This window comes from Bos taurus, chromosome 16 (assembly GCF_002263795.3).
Source record: "Bos taurus isolate L1 Dominette 01449 registration number 42190680 breed Hereford chromosome 16, ARS-UCD2.0, whole genome shotgun sequence".
Lineage (NCBI taxonomy): Eukaryota > Metazoa > Chordata > Mammalia > Artiodactyla > Bovidae > Bos > Bos taurus.
The window spans coordinates 1071147-1095626 of NC_037343.1; the positions used below are offsets into that span (position 1 = coordinate 1071147).

At 49.3% G+C, this 24480-nt stretch overlaps 1 protein-coding gene and 1 pseudogene across 2 annotated transcripts; both read left to right on the forward strand.

The window, feature by feature from the left end:
* The first annotated feature begins 874 nt into the window (after positions 1-874).
* Positions 875-16090, forward strand: LOC100847554 (large ribosomal subunit protein uL16-like; annotated as a pseudogene). Its single transcript, XR_237666.5, has 2 exons — positions 875-1180; positions 4257-16090. The product of XR_237666.5 is annotated as a large ribosomal subunit protein uL16-like (transcript).
* Positions 16091-16225: 135 nt separating this feature from the next.
* Positions 16226-20332, forward strand: BTG2 (BTG anti-proliferation factor 2). The gene is made up of 2 exons (XM_002693879.6): positions 16226-16454; positions 17867-20332. The coding sequence occupies exons 1-2, from the start codon at positions 16337-16339 to the stop codon at positions 18199-18201; spliced, it is 453 nt and encodes a 150-aa protein (XP_002693925.2). The 5' UTR covers positions 16226-16336; the 3' UTR covers positions 18202-20332.
* The last annotated feature ends 4148 nt before the right edge of the window (positions 20333-24480 follow it).

Genomic DNA, 24480 nt, shown 5'->3' on the forward strand with positions numbered 1-24480 from the left:
TAACCTTGCCGGCCCTTCCCCACCCCTCCCCCTTGCCCCGCCCCCACCAGCGTCACCGCTCTCCCAGCTGAGTCGGGGCCGCCCCCTCCCCCCGCCCCTCTTCCCCTCCCCCTCCCCTCCTCTCCCCCAACTGCTCTCCTCCCCTCCCCCCTCCTTCCCCCTCCCTCTCCCCCGCTTCCGTCACAGTTCTCCCAGCCAAGTCGGGACCGCCCCCTCCCCCCGCTCCGTTTCCCCTCCCCATCCCCTCCCCCCACTCCTCTCCTCCCCTCCTCCTCCTTCCCCCTCCCTCTCCCCCGCTAGCGTCACCGCTCTCCCAGCCTAGTCACGGCCGCCCCTCCCTCTCCCCATCTCCCACACCTCCCTCTGCCCCTTCCCCACCAGCGTCACCGCTCTCCCAGCTGAGTCGGGGCCGCCCCTCCCCACCAGGGTCACAGCTCTCCCAGCCGAGTCGCGGCCGCCCATTCTCCCCGCCCCTTTTCCTCTCCCCCTCCTGTCCCCCTCCCCACACCCGCCACTACTCTCCTCCCCTCCCCCCCTCCTTCCCCCTCCCTCTCCCCCGCTTCGGTCACAGTTCTCCCAGCCAAGTCGGGACCGCCCCCTCCCCCCGCTCCGTTTCCCCTCCCCCTCCCCTCTCCCCACTCCTCCCCTCCCCTCTCCCCACTCCTCCCCTCCCCTCTCCCACTCCTCCCCTCCCCTCTCCCCACTCCTCCCTCCCCTCTCCCTCCCCTCTCCCCACTCCTCCCCTCCCCTCTCCCTCCCCTCTCCCCACTCCTCCCCTCCCCTCCCCTCCTCCCCTCCCCTCCCCCCACTCCTCCCCTCCCCTCCCCCTCATTCCCCTTCCCTCTCCCCCGCCAGCGTCACCGCTCTCCCAGCCGAGTCGGGGCCGCCCCCTCCCCCGCCCCTCTTCCCCTCCCCTCCCCTCCCCCCACTCCTCCCTTCCCCTCCCCGCTCCTTCCCCTTCCCTCTCCCTGCCAGCGTCACCGCTCTCCCAGCCTAGTCGCTGCCGCTGGCTCTCCCCGTCGCTGACGTGGCCACCGCGGGTGACTACCCGACCACCGGAAGCGCAGCCCTTGTAGGGCGCAGAGTCCTGAGGGCTCCGCGGGGCCGGAAGCCGGGCAACAGCCGCCCGCGGTCTCTGGCCTGGCTCTCATCTTCCGAACGACTCACCGGTCCCGCAAAGGTGAGCCAGTTCAGAGAGAAGAGGTGGGTTTCCATCTCCTACAGAGAGCTGGAGCGCCCAGGGAGGCAGCCTTCCCAGACACTGTCTCCCAGAATGCTCGCCTTATGTTTCTCCTGAAACATTTAGAGAAGGACTGAAATGCAGATGACAGCTGGCCTTTGATAGACACACTCAAATGATCCCCGTCATGCTCTGGGGCCCTCAAGTCCGAGCCAGAGGCTGTGAGGATAGGCCAGTGCTGCGTGGTGGGAAGGACAGCCTAGCCTCTGCTGGGTAACCTTAAACAAGCCTCATAGTTGCTGCCAGCCTCATTTTCCTTATCACTGAAGTATAGAAGGTTCTTGCCTTATGGAGTGGTTGTGAGCATCATATGGGCGTTCAACTTGTTCTCATAAAACAGCTTTGGAAACTGAAGTGCTGTGCAAAATTTTGGTGGTCATTTTGTACCCTCAGTTCAGTTCAGTCTCTCAGTCGTGTCTAACTCTTTGCAACCCCATGGACTGTAGCACGCCAGGCCTCCCTGTCCATTGCCAACTCCCTGAGCTTACTCAAACTCATGTCCATCGAGCTGGTGATGCCATACAGCCATCTCATCCTCTGTCGTCCCCTTCTCCTCCTGCCTTCAATCTTTCCCAGCATCAGGGTCTTTTCCAGTGAGTCAGCTCTTCGCATCAGGTGGCCAAAGAATTGGAGTTTCAGCTTCAACATCAGTCCTTCCAATGAATATTCAGGACTGATTTTTTTAGGATGGACTGGTTGGATCTCCTTACAGTCCAAAGGACCCTCAAGCATCTTCTCCAACACCACCATTCAAAAGCATCCATTCTTTGGTGCTCAGCTTTCTTTATAGTCCAGCTCTCACTGCCATACATGACCACTGGAAAAACCATAGCCTTGACTAGATGGCCTTTGTTGGCAAACTAATGTCTCTGCTTTTTAATATGCTGTCTGGGTTGGTCATAACTTTTCTTTCAAGGAGCAAGCGTCTTTTAATTTCATGGCTGCAGTCACCATCCGCAGTGATTTTGGAGCCCAAGAAAAGAAAGTCTGTCACTGTTTTGCACTGTCTCCCCATCAATTTGCCATGAAGTGATGAGACCGGATGCCATAATCTTAGTTTTCTGAATGTTGAGCCTCAAGCCAACTTTTTCACTCTCCTTTTTCACTTTCAAGAGGCTCTTTAGTTCTTTGCTTTCTGCCGTAAGGGTGGTGTCATCTGCATATCTGAGGTTAGTGATATTTCTCCCGGCAATCTTGATTCCAGTTTGTGCTTCATCCAGCCCAGTGTTTCTCATGATGTACTCTGCATATAAGTTAAATAAGCAGGATGACAATGTACCCTGGAAGAGCCTATGCAGGTGCCCCTTCTAAGGAAGGGAGCAACAGAAGCCCAGATGCTGATTTGGCTTCCAGAACCTGCCTTTCTGGAGCCTCGCCCAGCCACTCTGGGATGCCCTTTGACCCTATGGAAAAGCTTAAGCTTTATAAACAAAATCACCTGGTGGCTGCCGTCTGTGCTGCCGCGGCCGTGATAGACTGTTTGGGGCCCCCACTAGTAAGCAGGTATGGTGAGCATGCTTGAGATGACCTTTCCAGTTAAACCCGGGAAGGAAACCAGAATTGCCAAAAGCCAGTGGGGGAGCAGTCGTGTGAATGCTTGTACAGTACTGAACTGTCTTCTGCCCCTACTAATAAGACCTGCAAATCTAGCTCAGAACTTCCAGGGCCAGCAAGCTATTTCATACTGGACACCAACTGTCTGCTACTGCCTCCATTCCAACCCCTTCATTCACTTCAGACTGTGTTCGCTGGCAGCTTTGCGTGTATGTCCTCTGTATGCATGTCTCCTCCTTGTCCCCAGCTTGGAGTTTCTTGAGGTCAGGAATCATTTCTTTCAAAGTAGACTGAAAAACTTCCACCTTCCACCCTTGAGGATGGGGACCAAGCCTCCTTCCTTTTGATCACTTTAAAACAAGGAGGAGAAAAGGTGTTCAGATCCTGGGGTCAAGTGATTGATTTATGACTCATATACACATGGCACCGAGACATGGGAGGGTCAGACAAGATGAATCTCTGCAATACTCACCTCGCCCTCTTTCTCCACTTCCTGGCTCACTGATCCCCACAGAACCCCTTCCCTGCCAGGGAGAACTGTGCTGAGTTGCTGAGAAGTAAATTGCACAGTGGGCTGGCAGTTACCCTCCTTTTGGAGGTGGTTGTCCTCATTAAAGTCAGGCGCTTGAGTGTGACACCTAAGGCCATATTCCCAATGGGTGTTTGTCAGCTGAGGTTCACTGCTCCTTAGGTGCTAGCCAAGATTGGTTCAGAACTTCATTCTAAGGCCTATAGCAAATCCAGTGCCCCTCCTCAAAATATTCCAGATTCCTCTGGGAGCAAGGTTGGCTCTAGTTTTGAGCTTCTCTTTTTCTTAAGTCAAATTAGTTTAGGAATTGTGTTGCTGATCCATGAGTGTTTTTGCTATGTGAGCTAGATTTCAGGCCCTTTCCTTACAGATTCTTCCTGTTTTCTTTTGCACGGTAATTCAGCTCTTTCTAATCCCTACCCACACTTCTGTGCCTCTCTACAAATTCAGTGAGGCGGGCCCAAACCTTCTGTCTGTTCAAGTTCTTAGGCAGATTCCCTCCTCCTGTAATCTGGCTAGAAAAGGGTGGTTGGTGTCTTCCTGGACTTACATGCATTTTTAAATAAGGATACTTGGAAAAGACCCTGATGCTGGGAAAGATTGAGGGCAGAAAGAGAAGTTGGGGAGCCGAGAATGAGATGGTTGGATGCATCACTGACTCAGTGGACATGAGTTTGAGCAAAATCAGGGAGATAGTGAAGGACAGGGAAGCCTGGCATGCTGCAGTCCATACAGTCACAAAGAGTCGGACATGACTGAGCAACTTAAATTCCTCTTTGAATTCAAAACCGGGGGGTCAGGGAGTTGTTCTCTTTCTAGGAGCTTACCCATCCCCACTAAGAATATAATTCATTCTGCTCAACTTTAGGGGCTCAACCTTCTCGAAGCCCTATTAGACATATCTCATAATATCCCTGTCTCCACTCTCCTCAGGAGCTTTCACCATGGGACCGCATCTCTAATGCTGAAAAGCAGCTGAAAATACCCAGGACCACCTGATTCTCTGACTCAGTGGGACTCAACCCCTGACCTCAGGGGAGTTTCCTGAGCCATGAAGGAAGACTTGAGCTGAGCACAGAAGGAAACATGGGAAAGGATGTTGGTTATTATTTTCCCAGCTATTATCCTGACCTGATTACTCTTGTCATTATGGGCTCTCACTAAAGCTCAGTTGAGGATAACACTAAATGCTACCGAGAATAACTTCAGATTCCTCGGATCCCATGTTCCTGCATTAGGTATTCACACAGATTATGGAAGCAGCAAGGTGGGTCTCCTGGCCCACACTCTCTTATTATAGATACGCAGAGTGTGGCTCAGGGAAGTGACTCCCAGTCTGCCCACCAGGCTCCCTTCTGTGAACCACATGGATGAAATGCTCAGCCTCCCTGGGCTGGGAGCCACGCACAGCTGAGAAACACCTTGGGCCCTGAAGCCAGAGCTGGCCACTACGGTACCTCTTCTTTAGATTCTTCCTCCTGTCCCCATTTCTTGAGTCTGTCTTTCTCCACACGTTAGCTCCTTCCCCAGGGGGTTTCTGGCCATCACAACTGTGATGCCAGCTTCCTGCCTACCCCAGACACCTAGCCACAGGAGGCCCAGCCCATTAAGGTTTTGCCAAAACAACATCTGCGGCAGCTCTTCTCTTGTTTTCTGTCTGGAGATGAAGGGGGTTTGTCCTGGGCTTCAGGGAGTGAGGATGAGGAGTATTTACAACGTGTCTGTCCTCTCAGTTTGGGAAAGAGGCAATAAATTCAGCTTCAGATGTGCTGCTGTCCCCAAGTCCATGTGTTCCGCTGTTGAGTTTCCGGCACTTGCAGTCACACCTTCTAGCGCTGTTGGAGAAGGCCCAGAGGGTGAAGGTGTGGAGGTCACATTCTTGGGGGAAGGGGCCTCCAGGATATCAGACTTTTAACAGTTTCTATCCTTTTGCTCCTATGATGCACGTAGGGAATTACAAAAGCAAAAAACATCTCTGGGGACCTTTCCAACCAAATCCTGGTCTGACCATCTGTCCACATCTCCCCTGCTCAAGCTCCCACCCCGTCACTCTTTCACTCTCTCTCACGCACACTCAGCCCCTGCCGCAGGCCCATGCTGGTGAAGGAGATCGGAGCTGGAGCACTCCTCTCGTGGGTCAGCAGCTGAGAAGGGACCCTCAAGGGCACCGCTGTCTTTGGGGGACCAGATCCCCTTCATACCGTCAGCCTGTGTCACAAGTCTGATGAATTAGTAACACTTTCCATCACTCCCCCCAGCAGGAGAGAGAGCCTGCATGAGCCAGTGCGGTGAAGGATGGCGTGAAGGCGTGAAAGGTGGCTTTGGGAAGCGAAAAGCAGGCTCTGAGAGCCCAGCTCCAGGAACCTGGAGGCCTCAGTCTTCCAAGCCACAGAGGCCACCTGCAGTCCCCTGACTGACCCCTAGGAGCAACTCTCTGGGCCTCGTATCTTTGTGGCTGAGACCCTAGGCTCAGCTGTCTCCCGAGGCACAGGCAGGACTGAACCTTCACTCCTTCCCACACTGGCCACTGTGCAAGGGACAAACACACTCACTCCCACACCTCTGTGTAAGTGCCCTCCACTAACGTGACTCCCCCCACCTCCCTCCGAACCCTCGCATCCAGCAAAGTCCCTGCTAACCTCAACCTCATCCAAGCGCTTTCTGCAACTCCTGACCTTACCTGAAACATGACCCTCTCGAGGGGAGCTTGTTGCTCCATCACAGCCCACACCCCTCCAGGCCCACTTGGTGAGGCTGCATCCTCCTGCTTTGCCTTCCCTATTCCAACCATCGCTCCTCATCACTTCTCTGAAGGTCGTTTCGTCCTGCTGTACCATCATCTTTGACCTTCCTGGTCACTCTTTCTCACTGACCCCATGTCTTGCCCCTGCAAGGCTCCCAGTCTTTCTCTCTGTCCCAAATTTCTGCCTTTCCCTGACGAAACATCACTGTGTGTATGCACAGCTGAATTTTTCTGCCCCGTGGGCTCTCCACCTCCCACCCGACCTGACCGTTTCCTGCCTTCAGCCTCCCAACAGCTGCCACTCCAAAACCCACCACTGTTGCTCCAGAGCCTGGCACCAAGGGTACTCAATAAATACTCCCTAAGTAAGAGAATAAATGAATGAGGGGATGAATGAAGCATGTGTCACAAGAAGGGATGTGGAAAAATGGGAAGGGCTCTCTAGAGGTGAGAGACAGAGGTTCTAGTCCTAATCCTGCCCTAAATAGCTGTGTGACATTGGGCATCTTTTCCCATCGCATGGCCTCCTTTTCTTCATCTGAAAAATTAAAAATTTTGTGTAGATGATTTCTGAAAACGCCGCTTCTGACTGTTAGCAGTACCAGGCTGTGGTTTACTTATTTATGATATTTATGTCAAAAATAAGTATACATACTTATCTATGATATTTAAGCATTGCACTAAGCACTTTCTATATATTACTATTCATCTACCCAATAACTCTGGGAAGAACTTATTGTCATTATAAAGATGAAAACAATTGAGGATAAAAGAAATTAAAGATTTGCCTTGTCATAGATAGTAGGTGGCTGATTCAGGATTAGAATCCAAACAAAAACTTGTTTTTGTTGTGGTCAACAAAAACAAGTGTGTCTGAATGTGTCTCAAGTATCAAGATGAAAGAGGCCTCCTGTTTAAAGAGACTGCTATTTGCTCTTCTAAACTAGGCCTCTGAGGGAGCCTTCCCTGGCAGTCCACTGAAGGGGACACAGGTTTGATCCCTGGTCAGGGAAGCTAAGATCCTGTATGCCGTGTGATGCAGCCAAAACAACAGCAATAGTAAATAATATAAAGAATAAACAAGGTGTCTCTGAGGTGGCCTTCAGAATGCTGTCTGGGGGTACAGACCACTTTTTGCATAGGCCTGATCCCCACCAGTTCAGCCAACAGTTATGAGCCCGGTGCTGCAGCAAGGGAGGCGCTGACACAGATCACGGGGTCTGGGCAGATGTGGCAGGTGTTTTGGTGCCCTAAGAGTGCCTCTGAGACAGGCTGTGTTGCTTGAGGTTCATGGACCATTGCATCAGAGTGGCCTGGGTTCTTATGACAAATAGGCCTACATCTCATCTCAAACCACAGAATCAGAGCCTCAGGGAAGAAAGAGGCTGCTTAATCTGAATTTTTACCAAACTCTCTAGTGATCTGAGTTACTATACTAAGAAGTCCTAGGGTGCTGGGACTTGAATGCCAGAAAAGGGATACTTGATTAATGCTGTAGGCAATGGGAAGACTTTGAAGTCTTTTAAAAGCTGAAAAAGTGACATGTTTAGGATATTGTTCAAAGAAAATTATTCTGTCAAGTCTTCAGTGTGGATTGAAGTAAAGAGAGACTGGAGGGCAGAATAACCAGTCAGTCAGTCAGTCACTCAGTCATGTCCAACTCTTTGCGACCCCATGAATTGCAGCACACCAGGCCTCCCTGTCCTTGCCAACTCCCAGAGTTTACCCAAACTCATGTCCATTGAGTTGGTGATGCCATCCAGACATCTCATCTTCTGTCGTTCCCTTCTCCTCCTGCCCTCAATCTTTCCCAGCATCAGGGTCTTTTCCAAGGAGTCAGTTCTTTGCATCAGGTGCCAAAGTGTTGGAGTTTCAGCTTCAACATCAGTCCTTCCAATGAACAGCCAGGACTGATCTCCTTTAGAATGGACTGGTTGGATCTCCTTGCAGTCCAAGGGACTCTCAAGAGTCTTCTCCAACACCACAGTTCAAAAGCATCAATTCTTCGGCGCTCAACTTTCTTTATAGTCCAACTCTCACATCCATGCATGACTACTGGGAAAACCATAGCCTTGACTAGATGGACCTTTGTTTACAAAGTAATGTCTCTACTTTTTAATATGCTCTCTGGGTTGGTCATAACTTTCCTTCCAAGGAGCAAGCGTCTTTTAATTTCATGGCTGCAATCACCATCTGCAGTGATTTTGGAGCCCCCAAAAATAAAGTCAGCCACTGTTTCTACTGTTTCCCCATCTATTTGCCATGAAGTGATGGGACCGGATGCCATGATTTTAGTTTTCTGAATGCTGAGCTTTAAGCCAACTTTTTCACTCTCCACTTTCACTTTCATCAAGAGGCTCTTTAGTTCTTTTCCACTTTCTGCCATAAGGTGACCAGTAGGCTATGGCAATAGTCTAGATGGAACAGAAGGACTGGGGAGGGAGAATTTTGCCCATAGCAAGAGGCAAAGGCAGGAATGATGTTGCAAATGTAGTTGTGTTGTTGTGTTGGTCAGTCGCTAGGTCATGTCCAACTCTTTGTGACCCCATGGACTGTGGCACACCAGTCCTTCCCTGTCTTTCACTGCCTTCTGGGGATTTTTGTCCCTAAAAGGGACAAAAAAATTCATGTCCATTCAGTCAGCGATGCCATCTAACCATCTCCTCCTCTGCCGCCCTCTTCTTTTACCTTCAATCTTTCCCAGCATCAAGGCATTTTCCAGTGAGTCAGATCTTTGCATCAGGTGGCCAAAGTATTGGAGCTTCGGCTTCAGCATCAGTCCTTCCAGTCAATATTCAGGGATGATTTTCTTTAGGATTGACTGGTTTGATATTCTTGCTGTCCAAAGGACTCAAGAGTCTTCTGCAGCACCACACCTTGAAAGCATCAGTTATTCGATGTTCAGCCTTCTTTATGGTCCAACTCTAGGCCTTGGCAACTGATCAGAAGGGGTAGGGTTAAAGATGTCTGTCAAACTCGGCCTGGTGTCTAGACAATGAACATTAATGCTATTTTGAAAGAGAATGAAATCAGAAGTTGAGCATAAAGGAAAAAAGTATCTTGACTTGTTTAGTCTGACACATCTGAGTGACTGAACTGAACTGAACTGAGCAAGTCAAGATAATTTTTTCCCTTATGCTCAACTTCTGATTTCATTCTCTCAAAATAGCATTACCGTTCTTGTTACAGGCTTGTTATAGGCTGAGATTAAAACACCAGAAAAAATATTTCAAAATGTCCAGTTCTCAACTGAAATAAAAAGCAGTTGGCAGTTCAGCAAGAAAGTTAGGGTTAGAAATGATAGTTTGACATTTGCTCTGTATAGGGAGATGCTAATTCAAACACTTCCAGGATCAAGGTAGATAATGCAAATGAAGATTAAGTATATAAAAATCATAATAAATCCCAGCCTTTTCCCTTTGGCTCACCACTGGAAATCCTGGTGTCACCATGGGCCACTGCCCCACCCGGTGTTATAGATATTGTACGAACAAGCCGTACTCAAAGTCTTCCTTCTGCCAAGATATCCCTGATTGTAAGATCCACATCTTTGACCTGGAGTGGAAGAAGGCAAAAGTGGATGAGTTCCCACTCTGAGGTCACATGGTGTCATCCGAGTGTGAGCAGCTCTCCTCCGAAGCCCTGGAGGCTGCCTCCATTTGTGCCAACAAGTACATGGTGAAAAGCTGTGGCAAAGGTGGCTTCCACATCCAAATGTGGCTCCAACCCTTCCCTGTCACCTACATCAACAAGATGTTGTCCTGTGCTGGAGCTCATAGGCTCCAGACAGGTATGAGTGGTGGCTTTGGAAAGCCCCAGGTCACAGTGGCCAGGGTCCACATCGGCCAAGTCATAATGTCCATCTGCACCAAGTTGCAGAACAAGGAGCGTGTGATTGAACTCTGCAGGGCCAGGTTCAAGTTCCCTGGCTGCCAGAAGATCCACGTCTCCAAGAAGTGGGGCTTTATTAAGTTTAATGTGGATAAATGTGAAGACAGTGTAGCAGAAAAGCAGCTCATCCTGGATGGCTATAGGCTCAAATACATCCCCAGTTGTGGCCTCTGGACAAACGGCGAGCCCTGTACTCACGAGATCCTTGGTGTTATCCCCTCCTTACTCATGCCCACCAATAAATCCTACTTTCCTATCAAGTAATAATAATAATAATAATAAACCCCAGCATTCAGCCATGGTAAGTGATAATCACAACTTGGTCTTAGCAGGGATGCTATAAAGAGTGGGTGGGGACTGGACAAATTGAAGGACACATTCCCTGTCTTAGGTACCAGTCATCAGTAAATAAGAATGTGGAATCAGTGTAAATAGATATGTTAATTTTTAAAGAGAAATTATAATTCTGGGTTTTATTTTGATACAACATTGCTGCTGCTGCTGCTGCTGCTAAGTCACTTCAGTCGTGTCCGACTCTGTGCGACCCCAAGACAACAGCCCACCAGGCTCCCCCATCCCTGGGATTCTCCAGGCAAGAACACCAGAGTGGGTTGCCATTTCCTTCTCCAATGCGTGAAAGTGAAGTCACTCAGTCGTGTCCGACTCTTAGTGACCCCATGGACTGCAGCCCACCAGGCTCCTCCATCCTGTGGGCATGTGGGCATCCTGGAGTGGGGCACCATTGCCTTCTCCGTATACGACACTACCTAATAGTTAAAAATTGAGAGCTAATATTTTAAATGCTTAAGCACTATTCAAACCAAACAATGTATATTATGATTGAGTCTGCTTCACAGGCTTCCAACTTGTGACTTCTGAGCTATATGGATGGTAATTGGTAGAGAGAGGAAATCCAGAGACTGTGTACTATGCAGAACCATGACCCTCCCCAGCTCCCAAGTTTGCCTGTAGGTAAGCCTGGTAAAGCTTAGGCAGGCCTGTTATTTTGGCCACCAGGTGTCCGATGGGCTCCCAGGTTGGGTGGCAGGGTGCATCTGCCATGGCTGTTTCTATTCATCACTTGGAAACTGTGTGGGAAGCTGCTGAGGGTGATCCAGCGCAGGTTACAGGCTGCACACCGCCAGCAGCTGCCGTCTGTGGCTATCTTCAGCCTTCACTCTGAAGATTTTGTGTACCTCAGAGCATCTGAGTCCTGAAGCAGATATCTTGTTTAGCAGATCTACTTGCTCACTTTCCTATAAAGAAGTTCTCTTGCCAAATTTAGGTGTTTTTTGTGCAATGGCATCTTCTTTTTGCATCTTCCTTCAGAGCCATTGGGAAATGGGTTACTTTTTAGCTTTCTGACTCTTCTTCAACCCTCAACAGTTTCTCAGAAATGATCCTTACAGACTTGAAAATTGTTGTGACCCGGGGATTAGAAAGTCCTTTTCATATTTATATTTTGCCAAGCCTTCCTTCAGTCCAGATGGGTAGTTTTCCACTTAACCCTAATCATCTTTGCATTACATGTTTCTGTCCCTGTTCTCAGTTCACTTTGGGGTGAGGAAAGGGAATTAAAGACAGATACTTAAAAATCACTAACATCCCCAATTTCTTAGTCTTCTTTAACAAGTTCTAGGAACAATGTTATCTTCTTTTTGTCTTTGATTCCTGTTCCTGATTCTAAAGAGTAACTCTCAGACTGATGGTCTAGAGCTGATCTTGAAGGGTACAACTTTGTGAGACGGTGATAGGGAACTCAAAAACATATCCCGAACAGTATCCAATGATGTTTGCAAAGAATTATGAATATATTTAGCAATATTTTCATTCTGATTAGAAGAAGAGGCATTCATCCTCCCTGGGTGATGTTTCTTATCAGCTCTGGGCAGCAGAGCAAGGTTATCACCGATGAGGCCTGAAGAGAGGAAAGATCAAATTAACATCTATACCAGCCACACTCAGACACACCTGCCAAAATACACACTCCACCCAGACACAAGCACTTCACAAAATGATGTCCTTCAATATATACTATGTACATGCTAATATCTGCAAACATATATCCACAGTCCCTTCTATCCACAAATATCATGCACATTTAAGTATGTACATTCATATATACTGCCTACCTACCCACATGAATACACACGTATATACACACATACATACACACATACACATGCACACTCACACACTGACTTACTGAAACTATGCACTGCACAGTGTTAGAATGAGCTGATATAACCTCCTAGAAGATTGCAGCCCAGCCTCAGCCTGCAGATCAACTTTACTTAACCTCAGGTTTCAACATGTGGTCAGGAAACTGGGAGGTAGTCTTGACAACCGGGGTAAGGCCCTGCAGGGTCAGCAGGCTGCTGGGAGAGATGGTCACGTACAATGATCTGATTGTGCCACACTGGGGAGTGGAAAGCAGAGCATGCGTGATGACCCCACAGACAAAGCTAGGGCTGAGAACTGAGGAGAGGAACCCAGTTCTGGGTAGGGATTTGATCTGAGGAGGGTTGTTTGGGAAGCTGTGGGTCACTCTAGAGAGGCCACACAGGTAAGCTGTGCAAGTGGGTGCGATGGGCATCCAGGGAAACAGTGGGTTGGGGTCACATGCACAGAAAAATTTCAGGTCCAGTTGAGGCATACACTGGCATCACCCCCACCTCCACACTACCTGCCCAACATGGCAGTAGGTAGAGTCATAGTTCAGCAGAATGTTAGGACATTTAATGTTCAAAATTCAACTCAAGGCATTTGGGGAGAGGGGAAGAGATGAGTAAGGAGGAAGAGGAACAGGAAGAAGAGAAGAAAGAGGGAGGGACCCATGGTTCTTATCCGGATGCTAGAACTATCCCTTGGCTATGCCAAACAATGGGAGGCAGCAGGAAACAGAAGTGAAATCTGGACTTCAGAGCTTCTCAGGACCCTGGTCCTAGCAGTTTAAGGGAAGTTTCAGAGAGTTCCAAAAGTAATTTGGATTATTATAATGTATTTGCCTTTAAAAGAAACTGATTGAAAGTCCAAATCCTATAAAGTGACTTGGAAACTTTGCATGTTGGATACATTAAACTTCCTCTCGCTAGGCTTGTGTGTAGAAAGAAGAGAGGATGAGAAAGTACATGAAGTGCTTTCTGGTTCTTATTATCAATGCTCTCTACAAAGTTGAGGAATTAACCACCAATGATGAGACTAAGACACTCCCTGGGTAATGGGGGAATCTGTGGGATAAGACCTTGCTCCTATTTCAAAATGAAGAATATTCCCCTCCAATTCATTGCATCATCATCTAGAATGACAGCTCTGTGGGATGAGGTGGGACGAGGGGCCACTGTAGTAGAACAGGGGCTCCACGGTCTAATGAGAAGGGCATGATATTTGAAGTCCAGAGATCTGCTAGTCCTGGCACTAGTGAGAACTAGCTGTGTGACCTGGCGAATGATATAAAAAAACCTACATAAGGACAGAATTCTATTTCCTAAGGCAAAAAACAGGTGATGATCTGTCACAAAACTTTCCCCCCATCAATTATGGACTAGAGCAAGGCCCAGAACAGCACACCCCTGTCAACAGCATACCCAGGAAGATGTTATTTTCAGATTTTGGTGCTAAATCACTCTGCACACATGTTTATACCTTGGCCTGTTTCCCTGGTCTTGCTGACAGCTGATCTTTTTGTTTGATGTTCTCTAAGTTATCTTGTTTCCAGTTCCAGTCCTGTTTCTGAACACACATTGTTTCCCCCTCAATGAGCAGAGGTACAGCCTGATCCAGCTTTGGGGAGGAGTCAGTGAAGAGCTCATCTAAGAGATTTGTTCAATGCCAAAACACTAGAATTCCAGGGCATTTTAATGGGTTATATGAAGCAATGGAGCAGAATATTTTAAACCCAAACTGTCCTAGAAATATAGAACATATAAGCATAGTAATGGCACCCCACTCCAGTACTGTTGCCTGGAAAATCCCATGGATGGAGGAGCCTGGTAGGCTGCAGTCCATGGGGTTGCTAAGAGTCGGACACGACTGAGCGACTTCACTTTCTCTTTTCACTTTCATGCATTGGAGAAGGAAATGGCAACCCACTCCAGTGTTCTTGCCTGGAGGATCCCAGGGACAGAGAAGCCTGGTAGGAGGTCGTCTATGGGGTCGCACAGAGTCGGACATGACTGAAGCGACTTAGCAGCAGCAGCAGCAGCAACCTGTTTTCCAGTAGTCTGCAAACAAGATGTGAGCCTCTAAAAAGATCATTAATCTTATCAAACAACAGATTATAAATGCCAAATGAATGGTATGGATAATGTTAACTCTGTAGTGAGAGAATGATCAGCACAAGTTTTCAAAGTGGAGGACCCAGCTTAAGCTGTGCCTTCAGGAGTGTGAGGGATTGGGAAAGACGGCAAGGAGGCAGCGAGGTATCCAAGAGGTAATGGCATGGGTTACAGTGCAGCAAGGCCATGCACATTCATAGCACCTGGAATGGGGACCATATTACAGAGCAGGGATAGGGATCATGGGCAAATGCTGGGGGCTCTGGGATGCAGAACTGCTCTGACGCTTAGAGAACAGTGAGGAGAGTCACCTGGGAGCACAAAGTGGCAGAAACCTAAAAAGGTAGATGCAGCCAAATGATGAAAGTTCTTAACTATTACACAAAGGGGTCCATACTTAATGCAGTAGACAAATGGAGGATATCTCAGAATGATCTGAGCAAAAGAAGAGCACGTGAGTGCAGAACTTTAGGAAAGTAAATCTAACAGTGAGAAGTGTGGTCTGGGGACTGGATTTGATAGTGTCTACTGCAGTCATCTAGACATGAAGAAGCAACGGGTCTTCAGACTGGATCTAATGAAAAAGTAACAAGCCAAAAGTGAGTCTGAGTTTTCTGAGTAGAGTGACTGGGGAACCGGTGGTATTTGATAGAAATGGAGGTCAAGAAGGAGGCTGGCCTTGGAGAAGTCAGTGGAATTTAGACTGACATTGATGTAGTGGCTGGACATCCAAGAGGAGAGACACAGCAGATAGGATGAGCGGGATGAAAGGACATGTGAACAGACTTGCGGATAGGAAGGTCACTGGTAAAAACAAAGTAAATATCAAAGTGGACAACATGAACCAGATCTCTGTGAGGAAAAAAGGTGAAGAGAAAAGGAAGAGGAATCAGTGGACATAATGAGGAAAGGGGAACAGGAAGGGATCCATGGGAGACACAGCCGGGGAGGAAGGAGGCAGAGGAATCTGGGGTCAGGGAAGAAAAGAGGAGACTGCCCCCAAAGTGAAGGAAAATAAAGATTTACAGAGGCCATCGGGTTTGACTCGATATTAATATATATGTACGGGGCACCTACATAATTCTGAACCCTGGGATGTTGGTTAGGCGTTATCCTCATTCAGCAGACCTCAAGGAGAGCCTGTGATGGCACCAGGTTCTGAGGATGGCCCCCACGTGGAAGAGCAAGGCCCGCCAGTCTTGCTGCCGCCAACACTGCCGCCACCCCTGCCCAGCAGCATTAGGTGAGAGTAGGCCACGGTTCTAGGCAAGAGGACAGGCATTTCTGGAGAGGAAGAGCACAACTTGGGGAACTTGGCATTATCGTAGAAGTAAACAGAAGGCTAGTCTCCGTTTCCGGAGAGTCAAGAAGCCACTCTGACTGGTGGGAAAGTGGTAAAACGGGTGAGTGGCCTTGACAGGGTGTGGCTGAAGATGTGGGAGTCAGAAAAGGGGACCGCCTGGGGGAGGCGGCGTCCAGGAAGGCCTCTCGTCGGAGGTGTTCCTTAAGCTGTGAGGAAGGATGGGAGAGGGGAGGTCAGACCACGCCCAGCCTGACGCGCTGCTTTCCTTCCCAGAGACCCCGGCAGCTCCCGGTCTCCCTTTCCCCTGCTTGCCCCGCCGGCAAGCGGGGCTCCGGTTCCCAGCACTGACGTCACGGGCAATGACCTCAGGGCGGCGGGGGTGGCGGGGGTGGCGGGGGCGAGCGCGCGTGGGCGGGGTTTATATAGGCCCCGTCCCCTTCGCGCCGCCGGCCAATGGCCTCTGCCGCCAGCACCCCCGCCTCTCGCCGAGGCCTGAAAAGCTCAGCTCGTGTTACCAGCACTGACGTCAGGGGGCGATGACCTCAGGGCGAAGGGGGCGGGGGGCGGGGCGGGGCGGGGCGGGGCGGACGCCAGGCCCCGCGCCCCCCCCCCCGCGCCGGAGCCCCCCCCGCCCCCAGCCCCGCCTCTCGCCGTGGCCTGAAAAGCGCGTCTCCGGGAGAGTCCCGGCAGAGCCGAGGGGCGGCGAAGCGAGAAAAGGCTACCTGGACAGGCCGTCCAGTCGGAGACCGTTCAGGCCCGCGACAGGAGCCAGACACGCAGAGCCGAGGGGAGAGCAGACATGCTCCCGGAGATAGCCGCCGCCGTGGGCTTCCTCTCCAGCCTTCTGAGGACTCGGGGCTGCGTGAACGAGCAGCGACTGCAGGTGTTCCGCGGGGCTCTCCAGGCGGCGCTGACGGGTGAGCACGGGGCGGAGGGCCCGGCGCCCTCGGGCTCAGTCCCCACCGAGGGCGGGCTCCCCGCCGAGCGGCCCCGGCCCGTTCGCTCCCTCGGGTCGTGGTCCTCGGCCCAGTGCTTGGGGCTGGGTGCGCCGTGGTTCCAGCTGGCTGCTGCCCTCTGCGCTGTCGCGGGCGCAGAGTCCTGACTGCGACCCCGGGTCGCCGCTGGGTGCCGCGGAAGCGGGGTGCCTGTGGGTCTGCGTGCGGGCTGTTCTCCCTCACTGGACCCAAGACCCTGCAGGCGACAGCCCGACCAGCCGAGGGTCCTTATGGAACGAGAAGGCGCAGTGGAACCTTCCAAACAACTCGGGCTCCCAGCCGAGGCTCTTCCGGCCGCGCGGGCCGCGCCGTGCCTGGGGCAGTGGCTGGCACCTCAAGTTAGAATCCGGGTCCCCTTTCTATCCTCCGGCCTCTCTTAGCCATCTGCCACCCTTTCTGGTACCGAGAGAGGCTGGTACGCCGTAACTGCGCTCTGCGGGCCTGTGTTGGGCTTGGTGGTGGTGCGGCGTGAGATGAGGAGGTGGGCAAGAGATAAGCAGCTGCTGGCTGGGGAGAGACCTGTCTCCTAGCTGTTGGCTGGCGGGCTTGGGCAGCAATAGCCACATTTAAACGTGCCCACACAGTCCCACTTTCTGAGGGACAACATATGTTTCGTTAAAACATCCCACTTCTGCCTCCCTGAGCCACTGTGACAGGTCTTTGACTTTTCAAGGCAGAGGAAACCACCGAGGCACTGGGTGGGAGACATGACTTGCTGTGGGTCCAACAGTGAGGACGGCCTTCTTGGCCTTGAAATTTTGGCTCAGAGGTTCCCAGAGGCCCTGCCTGGACATGTCAGTCCCAGGCATATCCTCCTCCTTAAACCGGGAATGTGCCAAAGGCAATATACTGGCCACAAAGGATTGCCTCAGAGCTCTGGGACACCCTCTCGATACACATACACCCATGTCTTAGAAGGAGGGGTCTTTCCAGATTCCATAATTTTTTTTTTTTTTTTTGCTACAATGTCAGGAGGGTTTCAGGAGGGTCTTAAAACTCATGAGAAACCATGTTGCTTACCTAAAATAACTAGGCCCTTTCCTCTCCTGTCATCACCCTCACCCGGGTGGCGCACCTGCCAGTACAGAGGACAGAGACTTGGGTTCTGTCTCTGGGTGGGGAAGATCCCGGGGAGAAGGGAATGGCAACCCACTCCAGTATTCTTGCCTGGAGAATCCCATGGACAGAGGAGCCTGGCGGGCTACAGTCCGTGGGGTCGCATGAACACAACTGAAGCGACTTAGCACACATCCCATCACCCCCCACCCCTTGTGGTCGCATCCATGGCCCAGCTGCACTAACCAGTGCATCTCCCCCTTGTCCTGTCTCCACAGAGCACTACAAACACCATTGGTTTCCTGAAAAACCATCCAAGGGCTCTGGCTACCGCTGCATCCGCATCAACCACAAGATGGACCCCATCATCAGTAAAGTGGCTAGCCAGATTGGACTCAGCCAGCCTCAGCTGCACCGATTGCTGCCCAGTGAGCTGACCTTGTGGGTGGACCCCTACGAGGTGTCCTACCGCATTGGGGAGGATGGCTCCATCTGCGTCCTGTACCAGGAGGCCCCAGTGGCCACATCCTATGGGCTTCTCACCTGCAAGAACCAAATGATACTGGGCAGGAGCAGTCCTTCAAAGAACTACATCATGGCAGTCTCCAGTTAGATCCCTCGCCTGCCCCAGCTGGCACTCTACTGTACTCAACTCTGCTGTGACAGCAGGCCACTGCATATCTCAACCTGGGGAACTGTATTTTAAATGAAGAGCTATTTATATATATATATATATATATATATTTTTTTTTTTTTTTAAGAAAAGGGGAGAAAAAAACCTAAAGATTTTTTAAAGAAAAAAATCCTTAAAGGACGCTGCTTGGAAGTGGCCTCCGCAGGTGCCTTTGGAGAGAATTGTGTGCTTTATCTGGGAGCCAGTGTCTGCCTGTGGGAGGGGGGAACGGTGTCCTGGTCGAGGTGAGAGAAGCTTGGCTAACACCCCAGGGAGGTGTAGGAGGGGGCAAACAGGATTAGCAGCTGTGAACAAGAGAGCTCAGGATCTGTCCCAGGAGAGAAAAGAGGCTGAGTTCAAACTTCTCACTCTCCCAGCCAGGACACCTGCACCCCTGGCCCCTCTCTTACTCAAGGGCATTCAAGCCTGGACTCAACTCATACTATATTGCCTAATCTTCTCTTTTATTTTTATTTTTTATGAGATCCTAGGCACAGAATGAAAAGGCCTTTCCTAATTCCTTCTGTCCTGAGTAGCTTTTCTTGAAACCGTGACTTGTTTCTAATTCTGTTCTCAGAGACCTGTAGATGTTACTTCCCACCAAGAATATAAAGCTTTTTGTTCTGGAGGTCAGGGGAGTGAGGCAGGGGTTGGAGGTTACTGGAGTCGGGACAGAAGGGCATCATGTACCGACCCTTGCCTTGCTGTAATGCTGCTCTGTGTGGCGATTAACTTGGGGGTGACTTGTAATGGAATTTTAGAATCCAAAGAGTCTCCACTGGAATGTTTTTTTGGCCAAAACTCTTCTTTTTGTAACCAGATGGAAGTCCTAATGATGCTACCATTATCTCTTTGAGAAGTAGCTCAAAAGCTACGGGAACTTCAGGTCCTTGATTATTGCCTTCTTTTTAAAAGCACACACTCCTCTCCAACTGTCCCCCAACCCACCAACCGTACCCCACACCCCTCCCCTTCTGGTTGGGTCATGGAACTACCTTATTTTCTAGGACAAGAGTTCTCACTGTGCAATATGGCCTCCTGGGTCCCAGGAGGAGCTGGAGGAGAACTGGCTGTCACAACCTCCTGGCCGCCCTGGTAGGCTTAGGAAACTCTCTCTCCCTCCGTCCTCAGGACTATGGCTTTATGCTTAGCCTTGCAGGTATTCCTTGGCTGAATGAGAGAATGCCCCAAGTTACTGCTTGGTACTCTTGTAGAACTGACTCTAACAGCCAGACGTTGGGCATTGTTTTTTCCTCCTTGGTGCTCAGAGCACCCGTGGGAGAGGCTGCCGTCTCTCTCCGTACAATCCAAGTTTGTCTACAGACTTGTGCAATATTTACTGTTCTGGGTCTGAGGAAAATGGAAAATTTCACAGGGAAGAAATTCCATTGCTTCAGTTTCTCAGTGACATTGGTGAGGGGTCTTTAAGACCTTGAGTTTCCCAGACCCAAGTCCCCTTGCGAAGGCCACAGCTGGGCGTCTGGTGAACCTGGCTGCTATCTGGCTGTGGCCCGTAGTGAGGGACTTTGCTCTCCACTGCCGGTCCCCTTTCCTGGATTGCTTAACTACTCAATTCTGACTCAGAGGTGCTATTTACCAAACACTCTCCCTACCCATTCCTGCCGGTTCTGCCTCTTGAACTTTCCAAATCCCAAGCTACCTTCCCAGGCCCTGTTTCCAGTCCTTATTGCTTTAACGTTGACTTCAGGCCCGTAGACCCAAGTGCTCATTTTCTGGCATATGGGTTGAAACAAAGCTGTGAATCCCTGCAGATTGTTGTTACATCTTGTCTGCAAACAAGTTCCTGCCTTTTTATAAGCAGCCTCATGGTTTCATACTTAATCTTTTTTCTGTTCTTTTTGAAATTCACTTTAAAGACAATAAACACCCAGAGCTGGACTGTTGAGCAGGCCTGTCTCTCCTTTTAAGTAAAAATATATTTGTAAGCTATTCTGACAGAAAAAACAAAGGTTACTAATTGTATAACAGTGTTGTTATATGGAAGAATGTACAGCTTTATGGACACATGTACACTTTTTTGGGTTACTTTAATAAAAATGTAGCAGATGAAGTCCTGTGGTATAGAGAAGATAAAATTCCCACATTGCTAATTTGCGTTTCCCTCAGATCCAAATCCTTTGTGTCTCATAGTGTTTCTCTTTAGCTGGATTCAGAAGTCCTGTGGCATAGGTGGGAGGGACATTTCCAAGCATTTCCTCTTTCTTGGGAAATAGCTTCGTACTCCTTTTAATGCATATTCTAACTTCCATGTGAAAATGCTAGATGGACCCATGATCTAGTCTGAGCTTTCCTAGGTTACCCAGGGCTCATCTTACGCATCCTGTTCTTGCTCAGCCATGCTCATTAGTTCATTCAGCAAGCATTTATTGTATGTGCTAGATACTAAAAATACTAAAAATGATTAAGACACGGTCCGTTCACAGACTGGGGTAGTGAACAGAGGACACTGAACCCCTTTCCAGATTGGAGCAGAATTTTTAAAATTCTTCTCCTGTTCCCTTGTAATCTTTTGGGGCTCCCACATGACACTGACTATTCTTATTATGTTAGAGCAATTGAACCTCAGGATACAGGCATTGGTGCTGAACATGTGACAGAAGGTTAATGTTACCAGTTAACTAAAATGTGGCTATTTCTGACATCAAACACCAAGAGCAAAGGTTTGTTACCCATTTATAACTCTCTGACTGTACGGATGGGATCTGTGTTAAGGACATACGAACAGCCTTCCTTGTCCCTGACTTTTGGGTTCTACCCATGAGGTTTTGACACAGGCTTCTCCACGCCCACTTCACTTGCTAGCTCTGCAGTTCAGACTGAGGTCACAAGTGAATTTTTGACCTGGGCTATCTTTTTGTTGGCCATAAGTGGGCTATGCATGCATGCTTAGTCACTCAGTCATGTGACTCTTCGCGACCCTCATGGACTGTAGCCTGCCAGGCTCCTCTGTCCATGGAATTTTCCAGGCAAGGATACTGGAGTGGGTTGCTATTTCCTACTCCAATGGAGCTTCCTGACCCTGAGTCTCTTGTGTCTCCTGCATTGGCAGGCAGATTCTTGACCACTGCATAAGTGAACTGTACTTAAACTTAGTTTTAAATATGTCGACTTATGAACAGTGGCATACCCCCACCATATGCATACTTCATACCTCCATGACCTTCATCAACAAACACGCAGTTTGACCTAGGTGTCCTAGATCAAGTAGGCCTGGGAAGCTATGTGTGATACACTGGGAGGGTAGGTGAGCCAGGAGATGGCAGTCAGGGAAGCTAGCTCTTCTATATCACAAATAGAATTGGTTAGAGACCCATCTGTGTCGAGGAGTTGTTTAAAAGAAATGGCCCCATTTCCATGGCTACCTTCTAACACAAATGTCCTAGGTACTCATTTGTCAAGGACCTACTCTTTTGGTAGGTCCTTACAAATGAGGTTAGGGTTGACTTTTTGCTCTTCTCTTATTAGGTACAAAATCAGCATCTATCTTCTTGTTTCCCAATAGACTCCTCTCATGAAGGATATTTCATTGTTTAGTCAAAGTCCTGAAATTCAGGAAGGGTTGTCTGGAAGTGGAGAGGATACAATCAACCACTTCTGTTTCCAAGCCAGGGAAACTGTAGAATGGCAGATTGGTCTTGGGGTTGCTCTTGGTTCTAGACAGACTAGTAGTCCCTCAATTTACATAGAGGGTTCTGTGATCGAGCAGTGTGTTATTTAGTTTAGATCTGACTGGCAATAAGAGTGGAGAGCTGCCCTTAGCCAGGTGAGGAAACAGGCTGTGAACAGGAATTGCTTGAAGAGTTGCAGTTGGTGGATTTTTTGTGTTCAGGGCCCAAGCATTGGTTGGTCCCTTCTGCTCCTAGCTTCTCTACTTGGTAAACAGTGGTAGCCTGGGAGACCTGTGCTCGGTCAGCTGTTTCTGGATGATAGGCACCACCCCAGAAAGTGTAGACAGGGCTCTAAGAGCTGCAGATTAACAGCCCATCCTGGCTCCTGATAAGAAGGTTTGGGTGGGAGAGTCCTTGATGCTGCAGCAAACGAGCCCCAGTGGAAAAAAAACCACTTCAGTGAGGCTGACGTCTGCTCCTTTACCAGCCTGTGGTCAGGAAAGATCGTGGGGAATCCTGGCTTCCAGGAGAGTGCTGGAAAGAGTGGTGCAGCAGGGAGTTCTGGGCTGGGAGGGAGAATCTATGGGTTGTGGTCCAGGTTCTTCTTCCCAACTAACTGTGTAAGTTTGGATAAGTCCCTAAGTTTTCCTATCTCAGAAATTAGGAGGTGACCTCTGTTCCTTTCTTCACCTTTTGGTTCTAAATCACCTTCTTTATCCTGGCAATCACTGGAAGGCAAATTAGCACATTTCTTATTCATTATTTTCAGTTAGTTGAACCGAAAGTTCATTTGGGCTAGGAAATGGGATCAGTAATAATCTTCCCTTGTTTGGATCAGATTCCTGCCTGATAAGGTTTCAACTCCCAGGTCTAGTGAGGCAGTGCTGCCAAGAGGTCAGGAGCTCAGACGCTAGTGTCAGACTGCCTAGAAACCTAATCTAATCTAATCTCAGCTCCACCACCTACCTAGACAGTGTGTTAGAAAGCAGAGACATCACTTTGCCAACAAAGTGATACAGTCAAAGCTATTGTTTTTCCAGTAGTCTTGTATGGATGTAAGAGATGGACCATAAAGCAGTCCCTTGGACTGTAAGGAGATCCAACCAGTCCATCCTAAAGGAAATCAGTCCTGAATATTCATTGGAAGGACTGATGCTGAAGCTGAAACTCCAATACTTTGGCTACCTGATATGAAGAGCCAACTCATTGGAAAAGACCCTGATGCTGGGAAAGACTGAAGGCAGGAGGAGAGGGGGGAAGACAAAGGATGAGATGATTGGATGGCATCACCAACTGGATAGCATGAGTTTGGGCAAGCTCCAGAAGATGGTGAAGGACAGCACTGTCATGCTGCAGTCCTGGGGATCACAAAGAATCAGACACAAGTTAGCGACTGAACACCACCACCACCTACCTACTGGCTATGAAACCTGGGGCAAATTACTTCACCAGGCCTTCATTTCCCCATTTGTAAAATAGGATTAGGAATAGAATCCATCTCAAAATGTTGTGAGGATTAAATGAGATCCTTATTCTATCCATATTCTTGAATAGTGCTTTGCAGTATTCTATTAATTACTAAACAAATGAGAATTGTAGTTTTAAGTAGAACTTGACCTCATCTCTTCAAGGGCTCTGAATTGGTCCCAAGATGAGTAAGGACTCTGACATTCTGATAACTGGAAGGAAACCATTATAAAAGTAATAGTTCCTGTGAGGGCCTCCAAGAGCAGCTACAGAGAACCCCATTCAAGCAGTCTCTCTAAGTACCTGATGAATGAATGAATGAACTGATGTCTGACCTTTGTCATTATTGCTGAAATGGACAGTGTTCTTTCCAGACAGCTGACCTCATTGAAACCTAAACAGTTTTAACCTGTTGGCTTCAGGGTCTGCTGTGGATTTATACCAAAGTGGCTACATGCTCATTCACACACCAAGTGGGTGGAGAAAGAAATTTCCCAATAACGACTTTGCTTACCTCCATCCTGCCTACTTATGGAATCACACCTACCTGCTCTCCCTCCCCAGAAGACAGAGAAATGGGGAAGTTGAGAAAGGCAAGGGTGATGAGTTCTAGAGAGTTCTGCCTTTCTTTCTGCACCGTTTGCAGAGCTAGCAAGAAAATGTTTGAGCTTAGTCTAAAAGATTACCAGGGCACTGGATAACAATGATTTTATACAAACAAGTGTACCCCACACATGCAGCCAGGCCTTCCCCTGGCATTGAGAGAAGCCAGGTTCTCTGATCTCCCATCAGCTCCAGGTCATTTTGTTCCCACCAGAACCCTGGCTATTCCACTGCCCACCCTCTTTCCCATAAACAAGGATGGGTCTTAATTCAGTCCTAGCCTAGTAAACCTGATGGGTTGCCCAGAGCACATCAGGTAAGAGGTGATGGCTGGGCAGGCTGGAGCAAGAGCTACTTGATTTACCAGCAGGGAGGGACCCTTTAAAGTTTGGTGGGTAGCAGGGAGGTGAGGGAAAGACCAGACAGTCAATGGATGAGGCTAGCTGGACAGAGGACGCAGTGAACTTGCAGAGCTAGCGCAAGCCTTGTCTGAATAGGACCCCATTTATTAGCCCTAGTT

Excerpts from the sequence above, each read along its gene's own strand:
- BTG2 (XM_002693879.6), top strand. The coding sequence starts at position 16,337 with ATGCTCCCGGAGATAGCCGCCGCCGTGGGCTTCCTCTCCAGCCTTCTG. Across the intron at positions 16,455-17,866 it reads TCTCCAGGCGGCGCTGACGG|AGCACTACAAACACCATTGG; the intron begins GTGAGCACGGGG and ends CTGTCTCCACAG.